Source organism: Herpailurus yagouaroundi, unplaced genomic scaffold, assembly GCF_014898765.1.
Source record: "Herpailurus yagouaroundi ecotype Mexico unplaced genomic scaffold, PumYag 199, whole genome shotgun sequence".
NCBI lineage: Eukaryota > Metazoa > Chordata > Mammalia > Carnivora > Felidae > Herpailurus > Herpailurus yagouaroundi.
The window spans coordinates 15,590,215-15,611,816 of record NW_024412430.1 but is presented as its reverse complement, the minus strand read 5'-3'; the positions used below and the strand labels follow the sequence as shown (position 1 = coordinate 15,611,816).

The window sequence follows — 21,602 nt, the reverse complement described above, 5'->3', positions numbered from 1 at the left end:
TCATGATCTCACAGTTCGTGAGTTCGAGCCCCATGTCGGGCTCTGTGCTGACAGCTCCGAGCTTGGAGCCTCTTTCGGATTCTGTGTCTCCCTCTCTCTCCCTGTCTCCAACTCATGCTCTGTCTCTCGGTCTCTCGGTCTCTCGGTCTCTCTCTCTCTCTCTCTCTCTCTCTCTCAAAAATAAATAAATGCCTTCACAGCAATACCTAGATTAGTGTTTTATTGTATTTAACTGGGGACTAGAGGCTAGCCCAGTGGACATAGAAAACTAACCATCACACCCACAAACTAGAATCCTTTATGTTAAAATTTAAAGTTACTTTATTTGAAGGTAATATTAACCACATGGAAATGGGTAATGGTGAACCTCGACGTGTAATTTATATTAGTGCAAATTGAATGTTCTCTACGAAAACAGAAGGAAATTAATTATTTGATATACCTGGTCCCGCCCCTTTGTGTTATACACTTGACTGTTCAAAGCAAATATGTTTATGCCAACTAATTTACAGACACTGTGCTAAGAGGAAAAGATTATGATACTTCAAGCAAATAAGCAGATACTTTTAGAAAACATTTTGATTTATATATCCGAGAATTTACAGGATCGTACAAGTTTATCATAATATGCTAACTTTTTTTTTTTGTAACGTTTATTTTTGAGAGACAGAGACAGAGCACGAGCGTGGGAGGGGCAGAGAGAGAGAGGGAGACACAGAATCTGGAGCAGCTCCAGGCTCTGAGCTGTCCGCACAGAGCCCGACGTGGGGGCTCGAACCCACCAACTGTGAGATCATGACCTGAGCCGAAGTCATGATGCGACTGAGTCGGATGCTTCATTGACTGAGCCACCCAGGTGCCCCAATAATATGCTAACTTTTAAATCAGTCATTATTATCCTAATTTTATGTCATGTAATGCTTGTTAATACAGTGTGTTTATATCATTAAATGAAATAATGACAGTAACACTTAGCGTGGTGCCCGCCACATTATATATGCCAAGTAAAGGTTAGACATCACTGTTAGAATTACATCATGTTGTCTGTTAAGAGTTTTCGAGGGGCGCCTGGGTGGCTCAGTCAGTTAAGCGTCCGACCTCCGCTCAGGTCATGGTCTCCTGGTTCGTGAGTTCGAGCCCCGCGTCAGGCTCTGTGCTGACAGCTCAGAGCTTGGGGCCTGTTTCAGATTCTGAGTCTCCCTCTCTCTCTGTCACTTCCCCGCTCTCACGGTCTCTCTGTCTCTCGCTCAAGAATAAATAAACATTAAAAAATTTTTTTTGTAAATAGTTTCCTAAGAGAGAAGACAGGTGATTGTTGCAGTTGTAGGAAGTTGGTTTTCTCTACTCCAGACTCTTCCATTAATGTATTTTTCCCCTCCAAGAGATTTTAGCTGTTTAAAAACCTTCTGTGGGAACTGCCGTGGGCATCAGTGAGAAGACACAAGCACAGGGCTAGCTGCAGCCCTCCACGTAGACAGTCCACCCTGGGAGGAGGTAGCTCATGGCCACAGAGGTGGGAGTTGACCCCAGAGGGGCTGCCGTCCAGAGCAAGACCAGCCTGGCCTCCTGCATTGCTGCCGAGGAAACTGGCTCGTCTGAGTGGTGCCAGAAGGTGCGAGTCAGAAAATAACACGAATCGTGCAAGGGGAGAGGAGATTTCTCCCTGCCCCCGCTGGCTCCCTTGGATTCCTGCGTGAGAAGTCACGGGAGTAGCAGACATTTGAACCCCCGGCTTGGCTCCCCTTGAGGGCCTCCTCGGGTGGAATCCAGTCTCCGTAATTCCCGTGCTTTCCTAGTGACTGGGGAAGTAGCAATAGTAAAGGAAGGATCTCACTGCACCACACTTAATGCCTTGACCTTTCCGAGCCATGGCGTGTACATCATCTCCTTTTATTCCGTCCTTTTAGAGTTAGGATGCATTTTTTTGTTTTGTTTTTTTTTTTTTGCTCCTTCTGCTGTCTTTAGTTTGTTTCTGAGAAGTGAGAAAGTTTAGAAGCAGAAAGGAAGCCAAGTATGATGCCCAAAGGTGCTGGTTTTCGTACACGCCAAAAGGCCTACGGAAATGTGCGGCAGAGTTAATACGGCCCAATGCAGAGCTGTCCGCTAAGTCTTGACATACTGTTTGCAGTCTTGGCATTCCACGAAACGTCTTGGCAAAAGATGATTCTCCACCACCCCCCACCCCAACCGACAGTCTGGAGCCCTCTTTATAAACGCTCGCAAAGCGTCATGTGACATCTTAAATGCTCACTGTTTCCGCTGTTGGTCGAGTACAGACTAACTCTTGAGTTAATTGTTAAAGGACTAAAGATAGTCATGGCCCCCGTGGGGTGGCTCTTTTAACTGGAATAGAAGGATGTTTTTCCTGGGTGGCTTTTCGGGGTGGGTGCTTGCTACACAGCCCCTCCGTGGGGCCAGCTGTGGGCACAGCTGTAGCCCATCAGAGTTACAAGAGTTTTTAAATGTAATCACATCCTCCAGCTTGGGGAATCACATTTAGAAAGTCCCAAAAGATATTCATAAAGCCTGTTCGTCTGAAGCTTTCTGACAACGAAGGCAATCTCTTTTTGTTGTCGTTGTTATTTAAAAAGTAATACGTCCAAACATTCTTTACATATGTGTATTTCTTTTTTAGCTCAAAAACGTCCCTTCCTGGAACACCCACGTGTGATCTGGTCCCCCTGCCTTTCCAGGATCCTTCTTTTCCATTAACGACCTCGCTGATGTATGCAGAGATTCTGCCTTAATATCACTGGTTCCCTGCGATTTTTTTCTTATTACCCAGCTTCCGGGTAATAAGCACATGGATCGCATGCCTCTCTACTCTTTCCGTGTTGTTCACGCCACAGACTCGTGTCAGCTAGGGTCGCCTGAGACCTGCAGTGTCATTTATTGGCTGTTGAGGCAAGCATGGAGGTTGAAAAAGTTGACAAGGGAAGTGATGTTAACAGACCTTATATGCCATGCTCAGATGTTTGAACATAGACTGTGGTCGGATCGAAGATCATTATGGTGGTAACGTCAGGGACGAATTAGGGATTTAGGGTGAAAGGAGACAAGGCAATTAGTTAGGTTGGCATATTTCCATTAATCAATATTCTTTAGATACAGCAGCTCCTCCAATTATGACTGCACCCAGCTGGGCTGTCTTCAGCTCCTGGATTCTCAGTCTTGTCCAAGATGCTATCACGAAGAGACTTTGCTAAATGTCCTGGTGAATTCTGCGCTCATTACATGTGCGGCTTTCACATAATGGCATCTAAAAAGGAAACGAGGATTCTCTGGTTGTTCTCAATGTCCATTTCCTGGCTCCTACTGACCGTTTTCTTTCTGAACTGCTCACCAACCGATGATTCTTTCTAGAATCTTTCACGCATGATTTCTAAGTGTTGTGGTGACGTGTGGCATTTCTAGGCTCTATCTCTTTTTTTGCCTTGTCGAAATTTGCGGTATGGATTTCTCTTTCTCCATTTTCTGGGCCTGACTCCTGGCACTTTCTCAAAGTGTTACTTTTATAGCCATATTCACAAGTGTTTTTGGCAGTAGGGTTTCCTTGGCCTTAGAACTTTGTATTCCCTGACCAGCTAGGTGAGCTCCCTTGCCTCGTCCTCTCCTGTGCTAGGCTTCACTCCCCTCTCCCACCCTCCTTCCAGCAATTGTTTTTCTAGTATTTCCCATTTGGCACCCTCCCCTATGGGAAATAGAAAAGCCAGGTAGTGGTGGGGCGCCTGGGTGTCTCAGTTCATTGAGTGCCCGACTCTAGATTTTGGCTCAGGTCGTGATCCCAGGGTCATGAGATCAAGCTCCACGTCAGGCTGTATGAAGAGCCTGATTAATATTCTCTCTCTCCTTCTGTGTCCTCTGCTTTCTCTCTCTCTCTCTCTCTCCCTCCCTCCCTCCCTCCCTCCCTCTCAAATAAAAAGAAATTTTTTTAAAGCCAGGTCGTAGCACGTAAATGTTGTCACAATGGCTTAACACTGGTGCATGTCTTCTCCTATTGTGGGGCCCCTCTGTTTTTATTCTTTTTACTCAAAAGTGTATAGGAAAGACCATTGCCATGAGAAGCATTCCTTACTCAGTATTTGCAAGGACATCCCTGGGCTCTGAAAAGGGAAGGTCAGTGCGGAAGGCACTGGTGAAGAGAGAGCAGAGCACGTCAGACGAGAACCTCTGCATCACAGTAGTGCTCTGGGCTAACCTAGCGTACAAGCACTGGCTGAAGGAATTTGGGTAATACTTACCCACCGTGGTCGTTGGATAAATTGTATTTTGAGATGATAGTACAAAGGGCATCCTTGACATTTCCTCATCTGCTAATATCTTTTTTTTTTTTTTTCAACGTTTATTTATTTTTGGGACAGAGAGAGACAGAGCATGAACGGGGGAGGGGCAGAGAGAGAGGGAGACACAGAATCTGAAACAGGCTCCAGGCTCTGAGCCATCAGCCCAGAGCCTGACGCGGGGCTGGAACTCACGGACCGCGAGATCGTGACCTGGCTGAAGTCGGACGCTTAACCGACTGCTCCACCCAGGCGCCCCGACATTTCCTCATCTGTACATAAGCGAATACAAAAATTAGATTTCATTTCTGTGTACTCAGAGTAGCAATCAAAGGAACTTTTCTCCTCCTCCCCTTCCCCCCCTTCTCCTCCCCCTCCTCCTCCTCCTCCTCCTCCTCCTCCTCCTCTTCTTTTTCTTCTTCTTTAAATAATCTTGTTCTTTTCTATGGAAAAATATGTACAAGTTCCCACAGGCATAAAGGCAGACCTATTAAGGTTCTCTAAATCATGGCATAAAGGAGCAGAGGAAGCTAACCCTTCGTCCCACCTAACGAGCCTCCCTTGTCCGCCCCGATTGTGAGCCCCTTCCCCTATCAGGGTATTAGGAGTGAAATGGACCAGGACATTAACACAGTAAAACACTCACAAGCTCAACACTACTTCTAGCTTCTCGACCATCACTGATAGCGAGAGGCGGCACGCTGGTGTTTCAAATATCCAGTAATGACATAAAAGATAGAATTACCCATTTTTATTTTCTCCCCTTAGGAAATAAGAGATAAAAGAAAAGGAAGAGAAATAATAACTCCCAAATACGTGTGTAGCACAGGTTACTGGGCATCTTTATGTCTGTTTACCTCTGTTCTTCACAGCAGTTGTCCAGGGTTAGTATTATAGTTATTAGTCTAATCCCATTTTAGAGATAAAGAAGGTTCAGAGAAGCTACATGACTTTCCAAAGCACAGTGGGTCATCAGCTGGGATCTTCTGACTCTACCTCCAGTGCTCCTTGGACGCTACCGTTTCTACTGAGGGCTGTCTGATTTTCCACCACGGGAGGTTTTGTAACTTGTCAGCAAGTTGTTGCGTGACAATCATTTGCAGAAGCTCTCTAGCAGCCTTCTGTTAGAAGGTGGTGGCGTGGCCCCTGACTGGGACCCTGCCCCTTGAGGGCCCACACGTTTTGCATTGGCTTCCTTTCGGGAGCTGGGCCAGCCCTACTATCGAGGTGGGCATCCATAAGGGTGCCAGCCCCCATTCTTCTCGTTCGGGGCTCTGTCCCACCCTCCACCCCATACGTGGGACCACACACGTGCCTTAATGAGCCCTGGGACACATGACTGTGGGATCATTCTGGAACCCTACAGGCACCCCTAATTCCACTAGAGTGTCCTGGTGAGCAGATGCCCAGTGTAACATTTCTTTAGCTGAATCACTTGAGATTGGACCACTAATGTGATGTGGACTGACTTGGAGTGACTCCCGTTGATTATAAAAATATTCTGGGCAAAACTATTTTGCACATCTAGGGATGGTTCTGTGGTTGTCAGGAACTATCAAGTATCAAGGGTCTGAGATTTGACTCTAGGTGTGAGCTAATAAGTTAGCCTGCTGTAGTTTAATGGATGTTGGCCAAAGACACGAACTTCCTGGGTCAGAGACAAAAGGAGAGCTTATTACTCATAGCCATAGCAGTAGCCAGAGTACAATCATTTTCTCGTGCATTTTTCTTAAGTCACAGTTCCCACAAGGTGACACAGAAAGGGCCAGGCAACACTGGCACTTTCAGTGGATTGTGTTACCAGAGGGAAATTCTGAGCTCAGGGAACCCAAATCCTTTCTAATGGATGAAAGCATGCTTGACATTTTGCTCTGGAGGAAGAGACTACCCTAGTCCGTTTTCCAAAGCTGTTTAGTATAGAGACGTCCTTTAAAAGGTAGTTCAGAAAGACAGCCAGTTCCTCTGCTCCCAACACGTGGAGAAACCTGAGATACTCATGGAGAATTGCCTCTGAAGGGTAGGTTCCTTCTGCCCCGTCTTGATCGCAAATGCACAAGAACAACAGACAGGAACCCCAGCCTGCCCTGGAATGACCCTAAGTCCTCAGGATTATCCCTAAATTGGTTTCCAAAAGAAAAGACCAAAGCCAGGAAAGAAGGAACACGGGTGTTGGGAAAGACATGATTCTACCTTGTGGGTCTGCATTGAACTCTGACCATTTCCATCCAGGTTAGTTTCAGATTCCACAGTCCTGTCCATGGGCAGCACCATTTAGCTTATGGTATGATGTGGGAGCTACTCACCTTTGCTTAAAATTATCCATACCACTAGCCTGTGTATTATGACGCTTAGAGTGGTCACCATGACATCGTTCTTTCCAGTTAGGGGATTGTCTCTGGAAGATCCCTATAAAATTTGCTTTTGTTGTATGGCAAAGGAAATGTATCAGTCCCTTTGTTCCCATTAATCTATTAATATGGCTTTAATTACGCATTTTCAAGTAGCATCTACGTCTGTCCTCTGTGGATATTATGTGAGGAACGTGGAATCGGAGGAAGTGAGAAATGATGAGGGTATTTGGACCTCAGGGAGGTAGTTTCAGTAGGGTCTCTTGGGGGGCAGAAGAATAGTTTGAAACTACTTGATATCAAGGCAGAGAAAAACCAAGCATCGGGGGGAAAAATGGATGGGGTGGTGTATTAGAAGTCATTCCACTTTATCCTGGAGTCTATCCTGCTATTGGGCTTTGAGAATAGATCTTAAAATGGAGTTTTACTTTTCCATCTCCTTAGTTTTCCTTGGCGTTTGAAAGGAATGTAGGCAGTATATTCTAAAACGAATGTCAGGGGAGTGTTTTCAAAGGAGCAGCTCAAACGCAGTTGTGTTTGCTCACTTGTCACTGTCACCCTCCCTTCTCGACACCCAGCTCTGCATCAGCTGTGTGCACTATACGCGCAGACGCCTTCAGCCCCGGAGGCATATGTTGCTCGTGGCTGTCACCTCTTTGGCCACACTCCTGTGCAGATGCTGCCCCCCAAGCACGCCAGTGACTTCGGTTACAAAACAGCGATACGTACACAGATAGGCCTAACTTGACTTTGTGGCGGTAAACTCCTCAGCTTTTCATTTCCTGGCTGGTATTTGCGATGTGGAATTGCAACACCACATTTACGTGCATTTTTGCCTTTAAAACGTTCTGTGGTGTCGCAACATTGGAGGAATTCCCAGGGATCCTTAATCTCCCTACAAACGCTGGTCTGTAAAGTCAGGACCAATGCACCATCTCAGAGTAACCTTCTTGTGCCCCTGCCGCGTAATTCTGATTTCACACTGCATGTCTTCAGATTGTCCCCGTGCTGTCTTCCAGCTCAAGCTTCACTCTCGAGGATACCAATAAAGAGACAAAGGAAAAAAAAAAAAAAGATTCTTAAAAAATGTTAGCTTTTTCTCTCAAGAGCAATTGAACTTAAACTACTTTCCCTATTGTTTTCCATGAAGTCTCATTTAAAATATTTTATTAATGCAAAGACGTGCATTCAGGGCTAAGGACCAGTGAACAGTAGCCATAGCAACCAGGAAGCCATTCGGGAGGAGCAAAAATGCAGTAAAGAGTAAGTGTTTTAATCCTTAACTTTAATCCCTTTACTTCCTGTTCTCAAAATGAAATATAAATCAGGCACCGTGGAGCGGTGATTTTTCTCTGAAAGGGATGTTGGCAAAAGAGGATTAGTAATGGACAGACGTGTTTAAGGAATTTAATCACACAGTTTGTTGTCAAACTTTCGAGACCATGAGTGACCAGTTCCTTTGAGTGGCGTCAACGAAAACCAACAAAACATACTTTGAAACTGATGAGAGGGTTGGTGTAGGCGGCACCTCTGTTTGCTGTTATTGTCACATCATTTTAGCCCATGGTAATGACTTGAGAAACCAAGGAATTTGCTTAGTCTCCCCACCCCCCGCCCCCCCGCAGTGAGGCGGTTGGAGACTGGGTGGGGGCGGGGGAGAGTGTCCTGTTGGTCAAATAGAGATATTCTTTTGATCTTCAAAACACTGGGGGAAAAGTAAGTCACCGATATGTCACATACTTCCTTTCCTTGATGTTTGATTGCTTTGGGAGTTTTACGGAGACGTGAGCTTTTCCATTGCCAACAGACTTTTGGGTTTCTGCTGAAAATCCCAGGCTTTAGTTTTTGTGAACAGTAAAACGGAGTTCTTAGAAGGAGAGATAATTATTCTTTCTCAGCGTCTCGTGTTTTGTCTCTAAGATTTTCTTTTACATGGGGTACCACTGACTTGTTGATTTCTGGCGAAATGAACATAACCTGATTTTCTGTCTTTAAAGTCAGACCCAAAACATGCCCCCGCCACTGGCTTCGGTGTTGGTTGTTTGACTCCACAGCCCATCGGTTTTTCCTCGTTCTACTCAGGAAAATTATTGGGGACTGCAGGAAGACATGTTTTTCGTGGCACTTTTTCTTCTCTCAGCATATACGGAGTAGTGCTTTGATGCCTCCGTTTCTAGCGGACTAAAAGTTACCAGTGCACAGCGCTCTTTGCAGAGATCCGAAGTAGCTGTAGCTTGTGCTAGCTTTCTGCAGTGTCAGAATGTGAAATTACTTCCAAGAATAGCATCTTGCCAAGGGGGTGCTCATCGTGAAGACAGATGTGAGAGTGTGTGAGAGTGGAGATAGACACGGCTGACCACCGAGTTTGAAGCTCCTTGCAGACCTTGGGAACAAAAGTGTCCACGCTAAGGCCTCCAGATGGCAGGACATGTGGGGAAGAGAAAGGGCGTCCGTGCTGTCTAGCTTAGAGGAGTGCGTGCAGCATTGGCAACGACCTGCTTCTAATCCCTCATCTTGACCCAGTGTTCTTTCTCCCTGTTCTGTCAGAAGCAACAGGACTGATCTAGTCTAGGACAGAGCAGTCAGAGATGGAACCCTTGCACCACGAGTCACTGCTGGCAGCCCTCATCATCCCCCACCCCCAAGCTTCCCTTGGACTTATGTCTGCCTAGTCTGGATTTCTGGGACAGGGTTAATTTTTTGAGAGGAGATTGGAGCTCATTAGAGTTCATGGATGGTAAGCCGAAAGACCAAGTATTGTCGGTGTCCAAAGGAGGAACGGTAGATTCTGAACATGGAAATCACTTTGGCGGGAGCTGTAGAGACTACAGGAAGCCTCTAGAAGACTCCACTTGCCGCCCGGGGTTTCACCCTAGAGAACTTCTCTGAACCAGGCCTCCTTTCTGATGACTCGAGAGAAGAGCATCGTTTCACCAAAGGAGTCAAAGGTCACATGATTCATGGACCACTCTAAGGCATACGGTCCTGGGACGAGAGAGGGGAAATTACTTTCAGTAAAATATTTCTCTGCATTGACAAAAATAACACCGTGGGTGAGCTCTTACGTTGACGACATTACCTCAGGGGGAAAAAGACTCTGGAAGAATGTTAGGCTGTGTGGTGACCAGAGGAACCAGGGCCATAGCTGGTCACTCACTCAGCCAGATGTCAGAAGATGGAAGCTATTGTCCTGCCTGCGTAGGTGGTCACCAAGGGGGCTGGGGTGTATCTGGGGCCTACTCGGCTCAAAATTTCTGTTTTCTGCTTCCCAGATACGTGGTACATGTCGAGTCTTTAAAAGCAAAGGTAGCAATTTGGATTTGTTCCCAGCCCTTCCAGATGAATGAGAGACAGGGAGGGAAAAGGTAAGGAACTAGCATTTCCAATTGGAAAGACTGCTCGTTTGGACATTCCAAGAGGCAGTAGATAAAGAGGAATCATGTTATCTGGTGAAATTTGGCATGACCAGGGACTGAACAGTATGAGGAAATAAACTTCCCAAGTGTCTATTTTTTTTAACTTCTGTTAAGGTTTCGCTTGGCTACTTCCTGTTTTATTCTTAGTTGATCATCTCAGCGTGCTTAAACTGCTCTGCTCGTTTTCCCTTTGTATCTCGGGAAGACAGGATTTTATCTGTCTTTAGGGGCCGCTCTTAAGGATAAGCGTGGATTAATGAATTCTTAGCACCTGTTAATTCATTTTTTGATTTGTTCATTGTTGACCCATCTCCCCAAACATTTACAGAGTCCCTTTCACGTGAAAAGAAGCACTATTTTAGCTTACATGAGCAAACAGACACGTTCTGTTTATAAGGAGCTTTTTTGTCTTCTATGACACACACACACACACACACACACACACACACACACACAATTTATAAATAAGTTACTATACAGTGTAGGAAACCACAAGTCCCGTCAAGGGTGATAGAAATTGCCCTTGCCACTTGAGAATGAACAAGTGACTTTGGGATTGGAAGACCTGGGGACGCTTCAAGGAAGAGGGCCTCGGAGAGCACTCACGATGTGTTGCAGGTTGTAGAGTCTGGCGCGAAGGGGACTCCAGGTACAGGAGGCTCGTGGCCGGAAGTACAGTGGGAGATGTGGAAGAGCGGTATGGAGGAGAGCGTCTGGGCTCCACGTGGCTCGCGGGCCTGGGACATGGGCCACGAGGGCCAAGCGAGAGCCAGCCTGGCAGAGCCGACGGTCGGGGCTGTAGGTGATGCTTGGTGGAGGGACCCCACAGGGCTTTGCGGGTGGGGGCCTGGCACGGTCAGCACTGAGCTTGGGGAAATTAACCCGAGTGCGGAGCACGGCTCCGGTGGGAGAACAGAGAGCAGGGCCTCTCCGTGCAAATGACAGCCTTCAACTGTTACAAGCAGGCATTTTAAAAATGGTCCAAACAGTGGTTAAAATCAGCTTTAAATCTTTTTCCGACAATTCATTTTAATGCAATGAAAGGCGGGGTGGGGGGATGAGTTCTGCCGCTAGTCTCTCCCCACATTGGCTCAGCTGTAGCACAGGCAGGGGCTGTAGTCAGAAATCAATTCAAAGGGAGACAATACGGATGCGGTAAGACGGACGGGGGAAGTAATTGCTAGATAGCTGGCTGCTTTAATTAAACTTGGAGGACACTTGACTAGGAAGAAAAATGCTACACTTGGCTGGATGGGATAGCATGTGTGTGGGCACATTAGCGCACGGAGCCGCTGTCAGGGGGAGTCACGAAGCTGTGGGAAGGACAAGGTCTTCATCTTCGGGACCTCACAACCAGGCCCCGAAGGGTGAAGGAGGATGTTTTTTGGTGACATGTGAAATTCCTAATTACTATTTCTCTAATTGTCTTAAATACCCAATCCACCCTTCGGTTTCACATTCTGCTTTTGCGATGTTCCTCCAAATGTAGTTTGAATCCACCTTAGACTGTGTCCATTTGCATATCGTTTTTCACTCAGAAAAAAAAAAAACCCATAAGATTCTCGGTGTGAGTTTTAGAATAATATTGACTTAGGAAGAAAATGGTGCTTTTTTTTTTTTATTTTTTTTTTTCAACGTTTATTTATTTTTGGGACAGAGAGAGACAGAGCATGAACGGGCGAGGGGCAGAGAGAGAGGGAGACACAGAATCGGAAACAGGCTCCAGGCTCTGAGCCATCAGCCCAGAGCCCGACGCGGGGCTCGAACTCACGGACCGCGAGATCGTGACCTGGCTGAAGTCGGACACTTAACCGACTGCGCTACCCAGGCGCCCCGAAAATGGTGCTTTTACAAACGTAGTGATACAGAAAATCCAAGCCGCCTGCCTTCCTGATTTCAACATCCTCTCAAAGCTCACCCCCACCTCTGTCCGGGATTTCTAGAGAGTACTACCGACTCATAAGTGCGACATGTAGAGGTAGAAATCCCCCCTCCACTTCCCTCCAACCAGGGTTCTGGAAAGGTCTTGTTGGTTTCGATTTCTAATTTATTTTAGACTTTTCCAAGAGAATGAGAGCTAGCTGTATTCTTCTGAGATAGAATAATTTCAGGGTGATATTTGTGTGTGAAAACTACGCTAACATCTTGATCCAGATACCGTGTGGCCCCAGACTCTGTCTTCTGAAGATGAACGAGACCCCAGGGAATTCTACCAGGTATCCCCCCGACAACTGTAATAGCTTCTAGTGAGGAAAGGAAAGTTAACTATGTGTTACGTGAGCCACTTTCTGTGGGTCACCTCATGTCATACTGTAATAACCCCACAGAGTTGGTGTTCTCACACCCATTCTGCAGAGGATGCTACTGAAGCCTTTTGAGGTGACACATTGTGCCAAAGGCCGCACATCAGTAGGTCGGGGAACTGAACTTTGAACTTGTGAATTTGAATTTGAATTCGAATTTGATCCATATGACCCCCATATGATACAAAAAGAGAGAGAGGGAAATACCTAAAACAATAGGAGAAAAAGAAAAATAAAGTACATGTTAAACAGTGCTGTGGTGCTTCCACACTGGATATTCATGGAAAAAGAAACAATAGAAATTATTGAATGCTCTAAACCATGTGTTAGTGAAATACTTATCTCATGATACCTACCACCAACAACCACCTTGTAAATTATGTGGCATTAGCCACGTCTTACAGAGAAAACCGAGCTAAAGAGATGTGAAACAACTTGTTTATTGTTGTCTAACATTTCATAAGTAAGGATACGGAAGCTCAAACCCAGGTATTCTGGGTCCAGAGCCTACACTCTTACCTTTCATGATCTGTATCACAGATAAGCTGTTGTGTAAGTGGCTGTTAATGGCTTCATGTCAGTAGGGCATGTGCTATTTTTCAGAGATAACTCCCTCTGGGACTGAGATTTAACATCAATTCTGGTGCCAGCGAATACTTTGATCCCGTTTGCAAATGGCACTGAAGTAGGAAATGAAGCAGCTAGCTGAGTGACAGAATCACGTAGTATACAGCCGAAAGATCCTGTCTCCCCCCCCCCCCCAATGACAACAGGGCTTTGAAGAGTCAGCATCTGAATATAAAGGACCCCCAGAAATACAGAGCTTCCCATGTGAGAAAAGACGTCGGGATTTTACTTAGTAGCAAGTTTTATCTGAGCCATTCTCTCAACTCCACAAGGACACCGAGCTGAGTTATCTTGTACACTCCTTTATCTGCTAGACCTATCATAGTTTTGGACGCACGGTAAGGGCTCGGTAAATGTGCCGAATGAATGAATGAGAGAGAGTGTGTGTAACGTGGAGTTTTGAAAGCTACTGATTCTTCTAGGCTGCAAGGATAAAAGTGGAGAGTCTAGAACACGGGATGTGTTTGTCCTGGTCAGACGGCTAGTTCAGTCCATCAGTACTGGGATGTCATTTACACGTTTGCACGTCCAGTTAGGTCTGGTGGTGAGAGTAAGTGGGGTGATGAGTGGAATAATCTGTGTGGGAGAGCAGGGACTGACATTTTAGGTGAGTGACTTCTGTGAGTCAGGCATTAAGTCCTTTCTGAATCTACAACTGACACAGCTCAGTGCTATCAGCCTGATTTCATAGAAGGGAAACTACGCTCAGGCTAGTGAATATACCCGCCCAGGACCCCACAGTAGCTGAACCACAGTTTGTTAAACTGAAACACCCAAACTCCTCTTGCGTACGTATTCTCTTACCTATATAAAATCTATAGATGTTCAGATACACTAAACCACGGCCCCTCTCAGGGCTGAAATTCTGTGATAACTGCAGCATTTCGAGGCTTCTCAAATATTCACAGAGCCATAAAGCAGACAGTGAGCCAAGTGACTCCGTGAGGTCTGCGGGAGAAGGGGAGAGGTGAGCCCCTGTGAGTGGGAATCGCGGTGAGACAGATCACAGTCCCATGGGAGGCAAACTTTCTAATGATCAGACCCGTTGAACCCAAGTTGTAGGGAAATGAGTTGTCAGAGGCATTTAGACAAAGGCCAGGCTGCCACCTTGCTGTGCAGTATTGTTACCGGGCACTTCGATACCATGCATTGAAATTTAAATTAATTAAAATTAAGTTAAATCACCTTAAAATTTGGTTCCTCAGTTGCACGAACCACATTTCAAGTGTCCATCGCTCACATGTGACTAGTGGCTACTAATTAGGACAGAGCTGAACTTCCATTATGGAAGCAAGCTCTCCTGGACGGCACGGTCACAGAGTGGATGCGTAGGAAGATTGGACCCTGGTTCCTTTTTACTCTGAAATTCTATTTCTGTGAATAGTTTCCCTCAACCACCATTTTTGGCTGAATAACCAGTAGTTTTGTTGTATCTCTACTGGGACAGATTTTTTACGTCGCTTACAAAGTGTATCTATTCGGATATTTCGGCATGTTCGTTAATCGGCCGTGGACAAAATTTTGGGCCTTTGGTGTCACTGCTAAGTAAATAGGTTACAGAAATTCAGGTGCCTAACTGGCCAATACCTCATGTTCCCAAAGAGGTTTCTTCCAGTTCTGTTTTTCTAAGTCTTCACTATCATTTCTTTTGCCTTTGTAAATTGGTCACTCCCGAAGGAAACGAATTTGATAGCAGATTGTTGGAGATTAATTACCTATGATAGGCCAAAGCCACTTCATAAATGTCAGTGCTGAGGAATCCCCTAGAGAGAGAGTTTTTAGATTCAACTGGAAATTAATTGTAATTAATATAATAGGTTAATTCGTTGTAATTATTTTTAAGGCTTTTGGCAATGAGTTAATTCCCCAAGATCCACATTGCTCAAAGCGTCATAGAGAATGCTTGATGAGAATGTTCTGGTACTAAACCTTAACCCTCTGGAAAAATAATCCTACTTGTCTTTCCTTCTGGCTGAGTTTCTTCAGAAACATATTTTGGTGGCATTTGATTTCTGGAGAACAAAGGAATCCCTATAAGGTGATGCATAAACACGCATAGCCCAGATAGACTGTGCTCATTGGAGAACAGGAAAACAAAAGGCCTTTGATTGTGCCTCGTTTTCTTTGGAAGTATGTCTCGCTTGAGACCAACAGAATGCCTTTGCTCTTGGAATAAAATGTAATGGAACTGAAAATTGGAGAATCTGGGCCTTTTTCCCTTTCCTAATTATTTCCACTTGACTCACTTAATCTTGGACGATTATTCAATCATATCTGAAATGAGAAAATGACGGGAGTAGAATTTCCGTCTCTTGTTTCGAGAGCTTATAAACATTAACAGAATAGTCTTGAACAAAAAACAAATACAAATCACAATTGACGGTGCCTCGTTTTTATATATTAGGAAAAATCCCTGCATTGTTAGGGAAGCAGCTCAAGTTTCCAAATGTAGGAACCTTGTCAAGCCTTGATGGGTGATTTCATTATTAACGTTGAAAAACTATCATTTGGAACAAATATTTCATAATGGGAGATTGCACAGAAGCTAAGGAGCCAATTTGTTTACTTGGCACCTGGATAGGCTGAGAAAGTAAGCCCTAAAATGGGTCGTTGAAGATGAGGATCATTAATACTCCAAGACTCACAGATTGGTTTCCGAGACGCGGAGATGTCTCCTTTCTTCCAGTATGTCCACGAGCCTTTCTCCATGAAGAGAAAGACGCACGCATGCAGTCCTAAAAACCGCTAAGACCCGGATCAGGACTCCATCTGCAATAATAATACTTCCCGACAATCAGCCCTGTCTAAAGTTGAAGCTTCCTGCCGAGATGAAGTAAGTTGCCCACTACCGTCAGGAGCCAAGCCGAGTCTGAGAGCCCCTTAGCCAGGTTGCAGTGGGAAGTCACGCGTCAGACGAAGGTTTGGCCCCAGGGACACATGAGGCCTTGGATGCTGAGTATTCTTGTAAATTACACTCCCTGGTCATGCTTTTAGCCTTATGGTAAAGGCCCAGAACACCCCACTTTCAGTAATCATCAGTTTACCATACCCCCAGGGTGTGAGCAGAGCAGGCATTGGAGAGGAGGAAAAGGTGGGCATCTGAGCCTCCTTTCAGTGCTGCTGATGGGCTGGTGCATTCCTGAACCAAATGAGATGAATTTGGGGGTGTCTACTAAGCTGGGTGCTCCTGGAAGCAGACTGTGGGCCAAGGGCTGGGGTGCATGAGTTCTTAAAGGAGTGCTCCCGGGAGAACCTGGGACAGGGATGGGGAAGGGAAAGGGGCTAGGCAGGAGCTCTAGAGCCCCATAGGGGGTTCTGGAGCACAAATTATGCCTCAAAGTTTACCCCGCTGAGAGACAAAGGAGCACACGTCAGCCATTCATATGTGTGTTTGGGGTGGGGAGTGGTCTGCCAGCTGTTGGCCGGAAAGTACACGGAGACCAGGGGATGGGGACACCAAAGCTGGGGCAGGGGGTCAGCACAGGGCTAATCAAAGGGATCAGGGGGTGGGATGGACGTGGGCCAAACATCATCAGCCTTTCTGCTATAGTTACAGTCATCTGTGTCTTTCCAGATCCTCCATCATTAGGGGTAACTGAGACACGGCCACATCGTATTTTCTAGACGCACGCACACACCACTAGAGATCATAACCTCCTTTAGACGAAGCGTTGTGTCTCGTTCTTACAGACCTAGTCCTCACCGAATGGTCTGCCCTGACACCGGCTGTAGAGTTTCCAAAGTGTAAAAGGGCAGCCAGTCAGCCAGGTCCTCGCGGACTTCCTGACACAGTTGTGCAGATGGAAGTCGTAACAGGAAACAAAGCCCCAAACACATGTCCAGTCGCGGGATTGTTGAAAGCAGGTCCTGCAGCTGTCCCTGTACCATGGGAGGCAGTGTGGGCCGGCCTGGTCGTGAGAGGCTTCCTTCAGGCAGCTAGCCAGAAACCGGGGCTTGGAGAAGTTACACTGGGGGGAGGAAGGCCAGGCAGGAGGAGGGAGCAGCCATGATAGATGGGCTATTTGCAGACAGCAAGGCCATGCTCTGCCTACTTCTCTCCTTCTAGAACTCTCTTCCCAGTGAGGCCACAGTCCCCCTACATTCCCATTCCGGCCCAGTGCAGCTGCCCTTACCCTTTCCTCTTTTTTTCTATAGCAGTTGCCACCTTCTGTTCGATTTACTTGTCTGGTTAGTTTGTTTACCATTCACTGCCTCCAGAATGGGGACTCCTCAGGAGGCCTGTTTGTCTGCTTCGATTGCTGATGTACGTCAGGCCACTAGAATGGTGCCTGGCGTGTGGTTGAGGCCCAAGAAATATTTTTCCAGCGAACGAACGAGAAAGATCAAGACAGGCAGTGGCACTCTAGAACTAAGGGGTGTTGGTTAGGGCAACGGAGTTGAACGACTCCAGGAGTGCCTTTCACATTCTGTGACGTAAATAGAGGTCCCTTGGTTATGAGACACAGCAGGCCTTTAAAGTAGACGAATTGATGATTAGTGGGTCACATTCTACTTCTTTCTGTAAAGATCAATAAAGTTTCCATAAAGGGCAAGTTCTTTGCTGTCTCCTAAGGATAGGTGATTAGACTGTAATGAAAAATTTTCTTAACTTTTTTTTTTTTTTTTACTCCTGTGAAAGAAGTAAAAATCCGAATTGTGTTTAAGACCCACACCTCATGTAACCATTGCTTGTTACATGGTCTCAAGGGAGACATAATAAGCAGCTGTCACGTGAGGCACAGGTCTTAAAGACAATTCGGTTTTTAGGATTCCTTATTTCTGCAATTCATTTCCTCTTCCCTTAAACAGAAAGGTCTCAGCTCCACTCATCAGGATTCGTAGAGACCAATGGTTTTGAAAGCCTGGTCCCTAGACCAACAGCATCATCACCACCTGGGAACTTGTTGTAAATGTACCCCAGACCTAATAAGTCAACAGCTCTATGGTGGGGCCTACAGGTGGTTCTCATGCACGTCCAGATTGGAGAACCATAGTTAGACATCATCCCTCATTGGAGAATCTCCTTCTATCTTCTTTACGTTCCTAGCAACTAAGAAGATGCTGAAATATACATTGTGTAATTTGTCTTATATAAATAGTTGGGTTTCTTACTCCGAATATAAAACTTTTATATAGAATGACAGCCCTCCCCGGAGATCGTGCTATACCTCCCTGCTTCTCCCATTAGATAATCCCTGGACTAGAGAACGTTTAAGAGCCTTAAATAATCCAGAAGGGAGAGAATAATACTAACCTTACATATCGTTGCTGTGTTTCTATGCATGTGGTCTTCCTTTGGAAATTACACATAAGTTCCTCAAGGCTTGTTCAATTTAAGAAGCACTTTCTAGAACCATGCCTAATCCCAGAGAAAACCAAATTAACGCTCCCCACAAAGTCATGTGGAATCACACTCTTAGCAACTATGAGTACGTGTTGAAGCTAAGGAAGAGTTGCCTGCCTTTGACTCTGGGAGTGTCCATGGCCATGAAATTTTTTGGAAAGACCGAATTGGTAGCAATAACTACAAAACCCTAGAGTAATAGAAAGCAGAGAGATGTTCATGTCTGTGCTTCATAGAACATGTGGGCCCCAGATCACGTTGTAATGATGAAATGTAAATTAAAAGTGATCACCAGAACTCATTCGAAGCCTGGATTTTTTTTTCCAGTTTTTCTTACGCAGCATGTGTTAGGTTAGTACCAAAATAACAAACATACCTTCCAAAAGCCCTAAGAGGGTTAGCCACTAATTCAGACGGTCTTGGTCAGAGATTCCAGTGTAGCAAAGCTGAGGAAATTATAATGCAATTACGTCTCGTTCACTACATGTGTTAAATGCTCTTTCTCTGTACTCGGGGTCACGATGCCATTTGTATATTCTTGGACTAAGACCTGGACATATGTTTGTCTCTTTATGAAGCTTGCTGAGGTCCAAGGAATGCTGAAGTTACTGCCTAGCGACTTACTGATGTTTCATGTGCGTGTCTGGTTTTCTTTCTGATCAGAGTAGTAGTTAACCAGCTCTCCAGATGAAAAAGGCCCAGTTTGTAGCATTTGCCAATTTCCATGGTGTAAATATTCTCAACCTGACCAAGTTCAAGCTCGAAGTTTGACATCATTGCCTGGACGGTTTGGGAAAGATACACACGAACGGCTCTCTTAGATGGGTGCAAGCCAGTTCTAACTCATCATCGGAATGTAGAAAACTTGGAAAGCGGAGGAAAGGATTAAACAAACAAACAAAACAGAGGAGGGGCGCCTGTGTGGCTCAGTCAGTTAAACTTTATTATTTATTTAGTTATTTTTGAGAGAGAGAGAGAGAATGCAAGCAGGGGAGGGGCAGAGAGAGAGAGAGAGAGAGAGAGAGAGAGAGACAGAATCTGAAGCAGGCTCTAGGCTCTGAGCTATCAGCACAGAGCCCACAGCGGGGCTTGAACTCACGAAAGGCAAGATCATGATCTGAGCCAGTCAGATGCTTAACCTACTGAGCCACCCAGGCACCCTGGTAGTTCTCCTTTTTTACATGTTTTCTTCCTATCAAGGGCTGCGCAGTGAGGCAATCTCTGTGTGCTTCCTGCCCCACTCATTAGGTAATTTCTGGACTAGAGAATGTTTAAGAGCCTTAAATGATCTGGAAGGCCCTTTCCTGCTCTAGTAAACATATTCCATCTCTCCAGGGACTTATGTCCCTGGTTCTGTCTTGTTTCCCTTCTCCAAGACCCAAGCTGGTGCCGCTCCGGTCTCACTCTTCTCTGATGATCCAGGCACCCCAGGGCCGGTGGGTTCTTCCCTGACGTATCTTCAGGGCTCAGTCCCTCCCCCTTTCCCAGGCTCCTTTCCAGAGCCCTCTCCAAGAGGCTGTCTACCTAAGGTCGCTGTCCTTCCTACCCACAGTCTCCCTTCTCTGCATATTGGTCTTCCCCACCAGCAGTGCCCCCTGACATCATGGATTTTCCAGGTTCACTCTCGAGGAGAAGCTCCATACCAGTATTCCCAGAGCCTAGAGGAGCAGCTGACACTCGATAAATACTTGTTGGCTGAGTTAGTGTACTTCAACCCTAGATCTGAAGGTTTAGTTCTGTCTTGATAAAGGCAAAATGAATTCATATGCTCTCTTTAAACACGGAAGATGCTATTCTCAGTATATGTAACAAATATAGTTCTATATTTTTAAGGTTTTATGTCTTTATAGAAGCAGAGGTTTGTATTTTTCCTGTAGCTAAACTTCTCGTTGTGATTTTCCCCATTCAGATTACACTCCCAGAATTCTTTTTCATAAAGAGATCAGATAATTTTTCACCTATTCTTTAGTCTTAGATATTTTGCCTTTATTTAAAAAAAATTTTTTTTAATGTTTATTTTTGAGAGTGAGAGGCAGAGCGTGAGCATGGGAAGGGCAGAGAAAGGGAGACACAGAATTCAAAGCAGGCTCCAGGCTCTGAACTGTCAGCACAGAGCCCCATATGGGGCTCAAACTCACAAACTGTGAGATCATGACCTGAGCCAAAGTCAGAGGCTTAATCGACTGAGCCACCCAGGCATCCCTGCCTTTTTTTTAATTTTTTTTTTTTTATTTTTTAGTTTTTTTTTTTTAACATTTATTTATTTTTGAGACAGAGAGAGACAGAGCATGAATGGGGGGAGGGCCAGAGAGAGAGGGAGACACAGAATCTGAAGCAGGCTCCAGGCTCTGAGCTATCGGCACAGAGCCTGATGCGGGGCTCGAACTCATGGACCGTGAGATCGTGACCTGAGCGAAGTCGGACGCTCAACCGACTGAGCCACCCAGGCGCCCCTGCCTTTTTTTTTTAAACATATAACTCTTTAATATGTAAAGAAGTATTTTGCTATTATGATTAAATGAAGATCTAAATTGTGGTGCTTTATTTGTGTGTGTGTGTGTGTGTGTGTGTGTGTGTGCGCGCGCGCGTGCGTGCATGTGCAACTGACTGTTGGGTTTTTATTGCTGCTAATGACGTTAGTTTTCCTATGAATCGTGCTCCATAATATTTTAAAATTTAACCTACATATTTTCTTCTCATGTAAAATCTGTAGGCACCACATTTCAATGGGCGTTTCTCAGTTATCTCTGAGATATTTTCTTGGTCATACCTCTTTATTTTAAAAGCACCTTCCAATCTGGACCAAATATACTTGAGTCTGTATTTGTTATCACTACAAGTTCTGATAAGATACAGACCAAATAAACGGAAATATAATTGGAAGCTGGGTTCCCAGAAGTAGAAACACATCAAAGACCGAAGTCAAATCTGCCTCTAAGCTGCGTACTTTTCCGGAATCACCTGCCAGGTGTTATCAGCCCTGGAGAAGTCACCATCCTATTGACTCTCTGTTAAGCCCAATGGCTGACCCACGGTTGTTGCTATTTAATATATATGTGCTGAATTGCATCGCATCGAACCTTAGGGCACGATGCCTTTGCAGGGAAGTGTTCCTAGGAACGGCTTTCCTTTCTCATCTGTCTTCTGTTTTCTCCTTCTCCTAGTTGCGGTCCAGCACAGAGCTACATCCCGACCTGCTCACGGATTGCCTCACCGTGCAGCCCCTGCCCTCGGCCACTTCCCCGCGAGATGCCGCTGCCGACAGTGCGGTGGGACGCTCCCCG

General features: G+C 45.6%; 1 protein-coding gene across 4 annotated transcripts in view; it reads left to right on the top strand.

Moving 5' to 3' along the window:
* GLIS3 (GLIS family zinc finger 3) overlaps positions 1–21,602 on the top strand; it is a 449,362-nt gene that overhangs the window by 355,509 nt on the left and 72,251 nt on the right. For all 4 annotated transcript variants that reach the window (XM_040449462.1, XM_040449463.1, XM_040449460.1 and 1 more), the window contains one exon: positions 21,483–21,601. In XM_040449462.1, coding sequence (XP_040305396.1) covers positions 21,483–21,601 — 119 coding nt within the window. The remainder of the gene's footprint in view (positions 1–21,482; position 21,602) is intronic.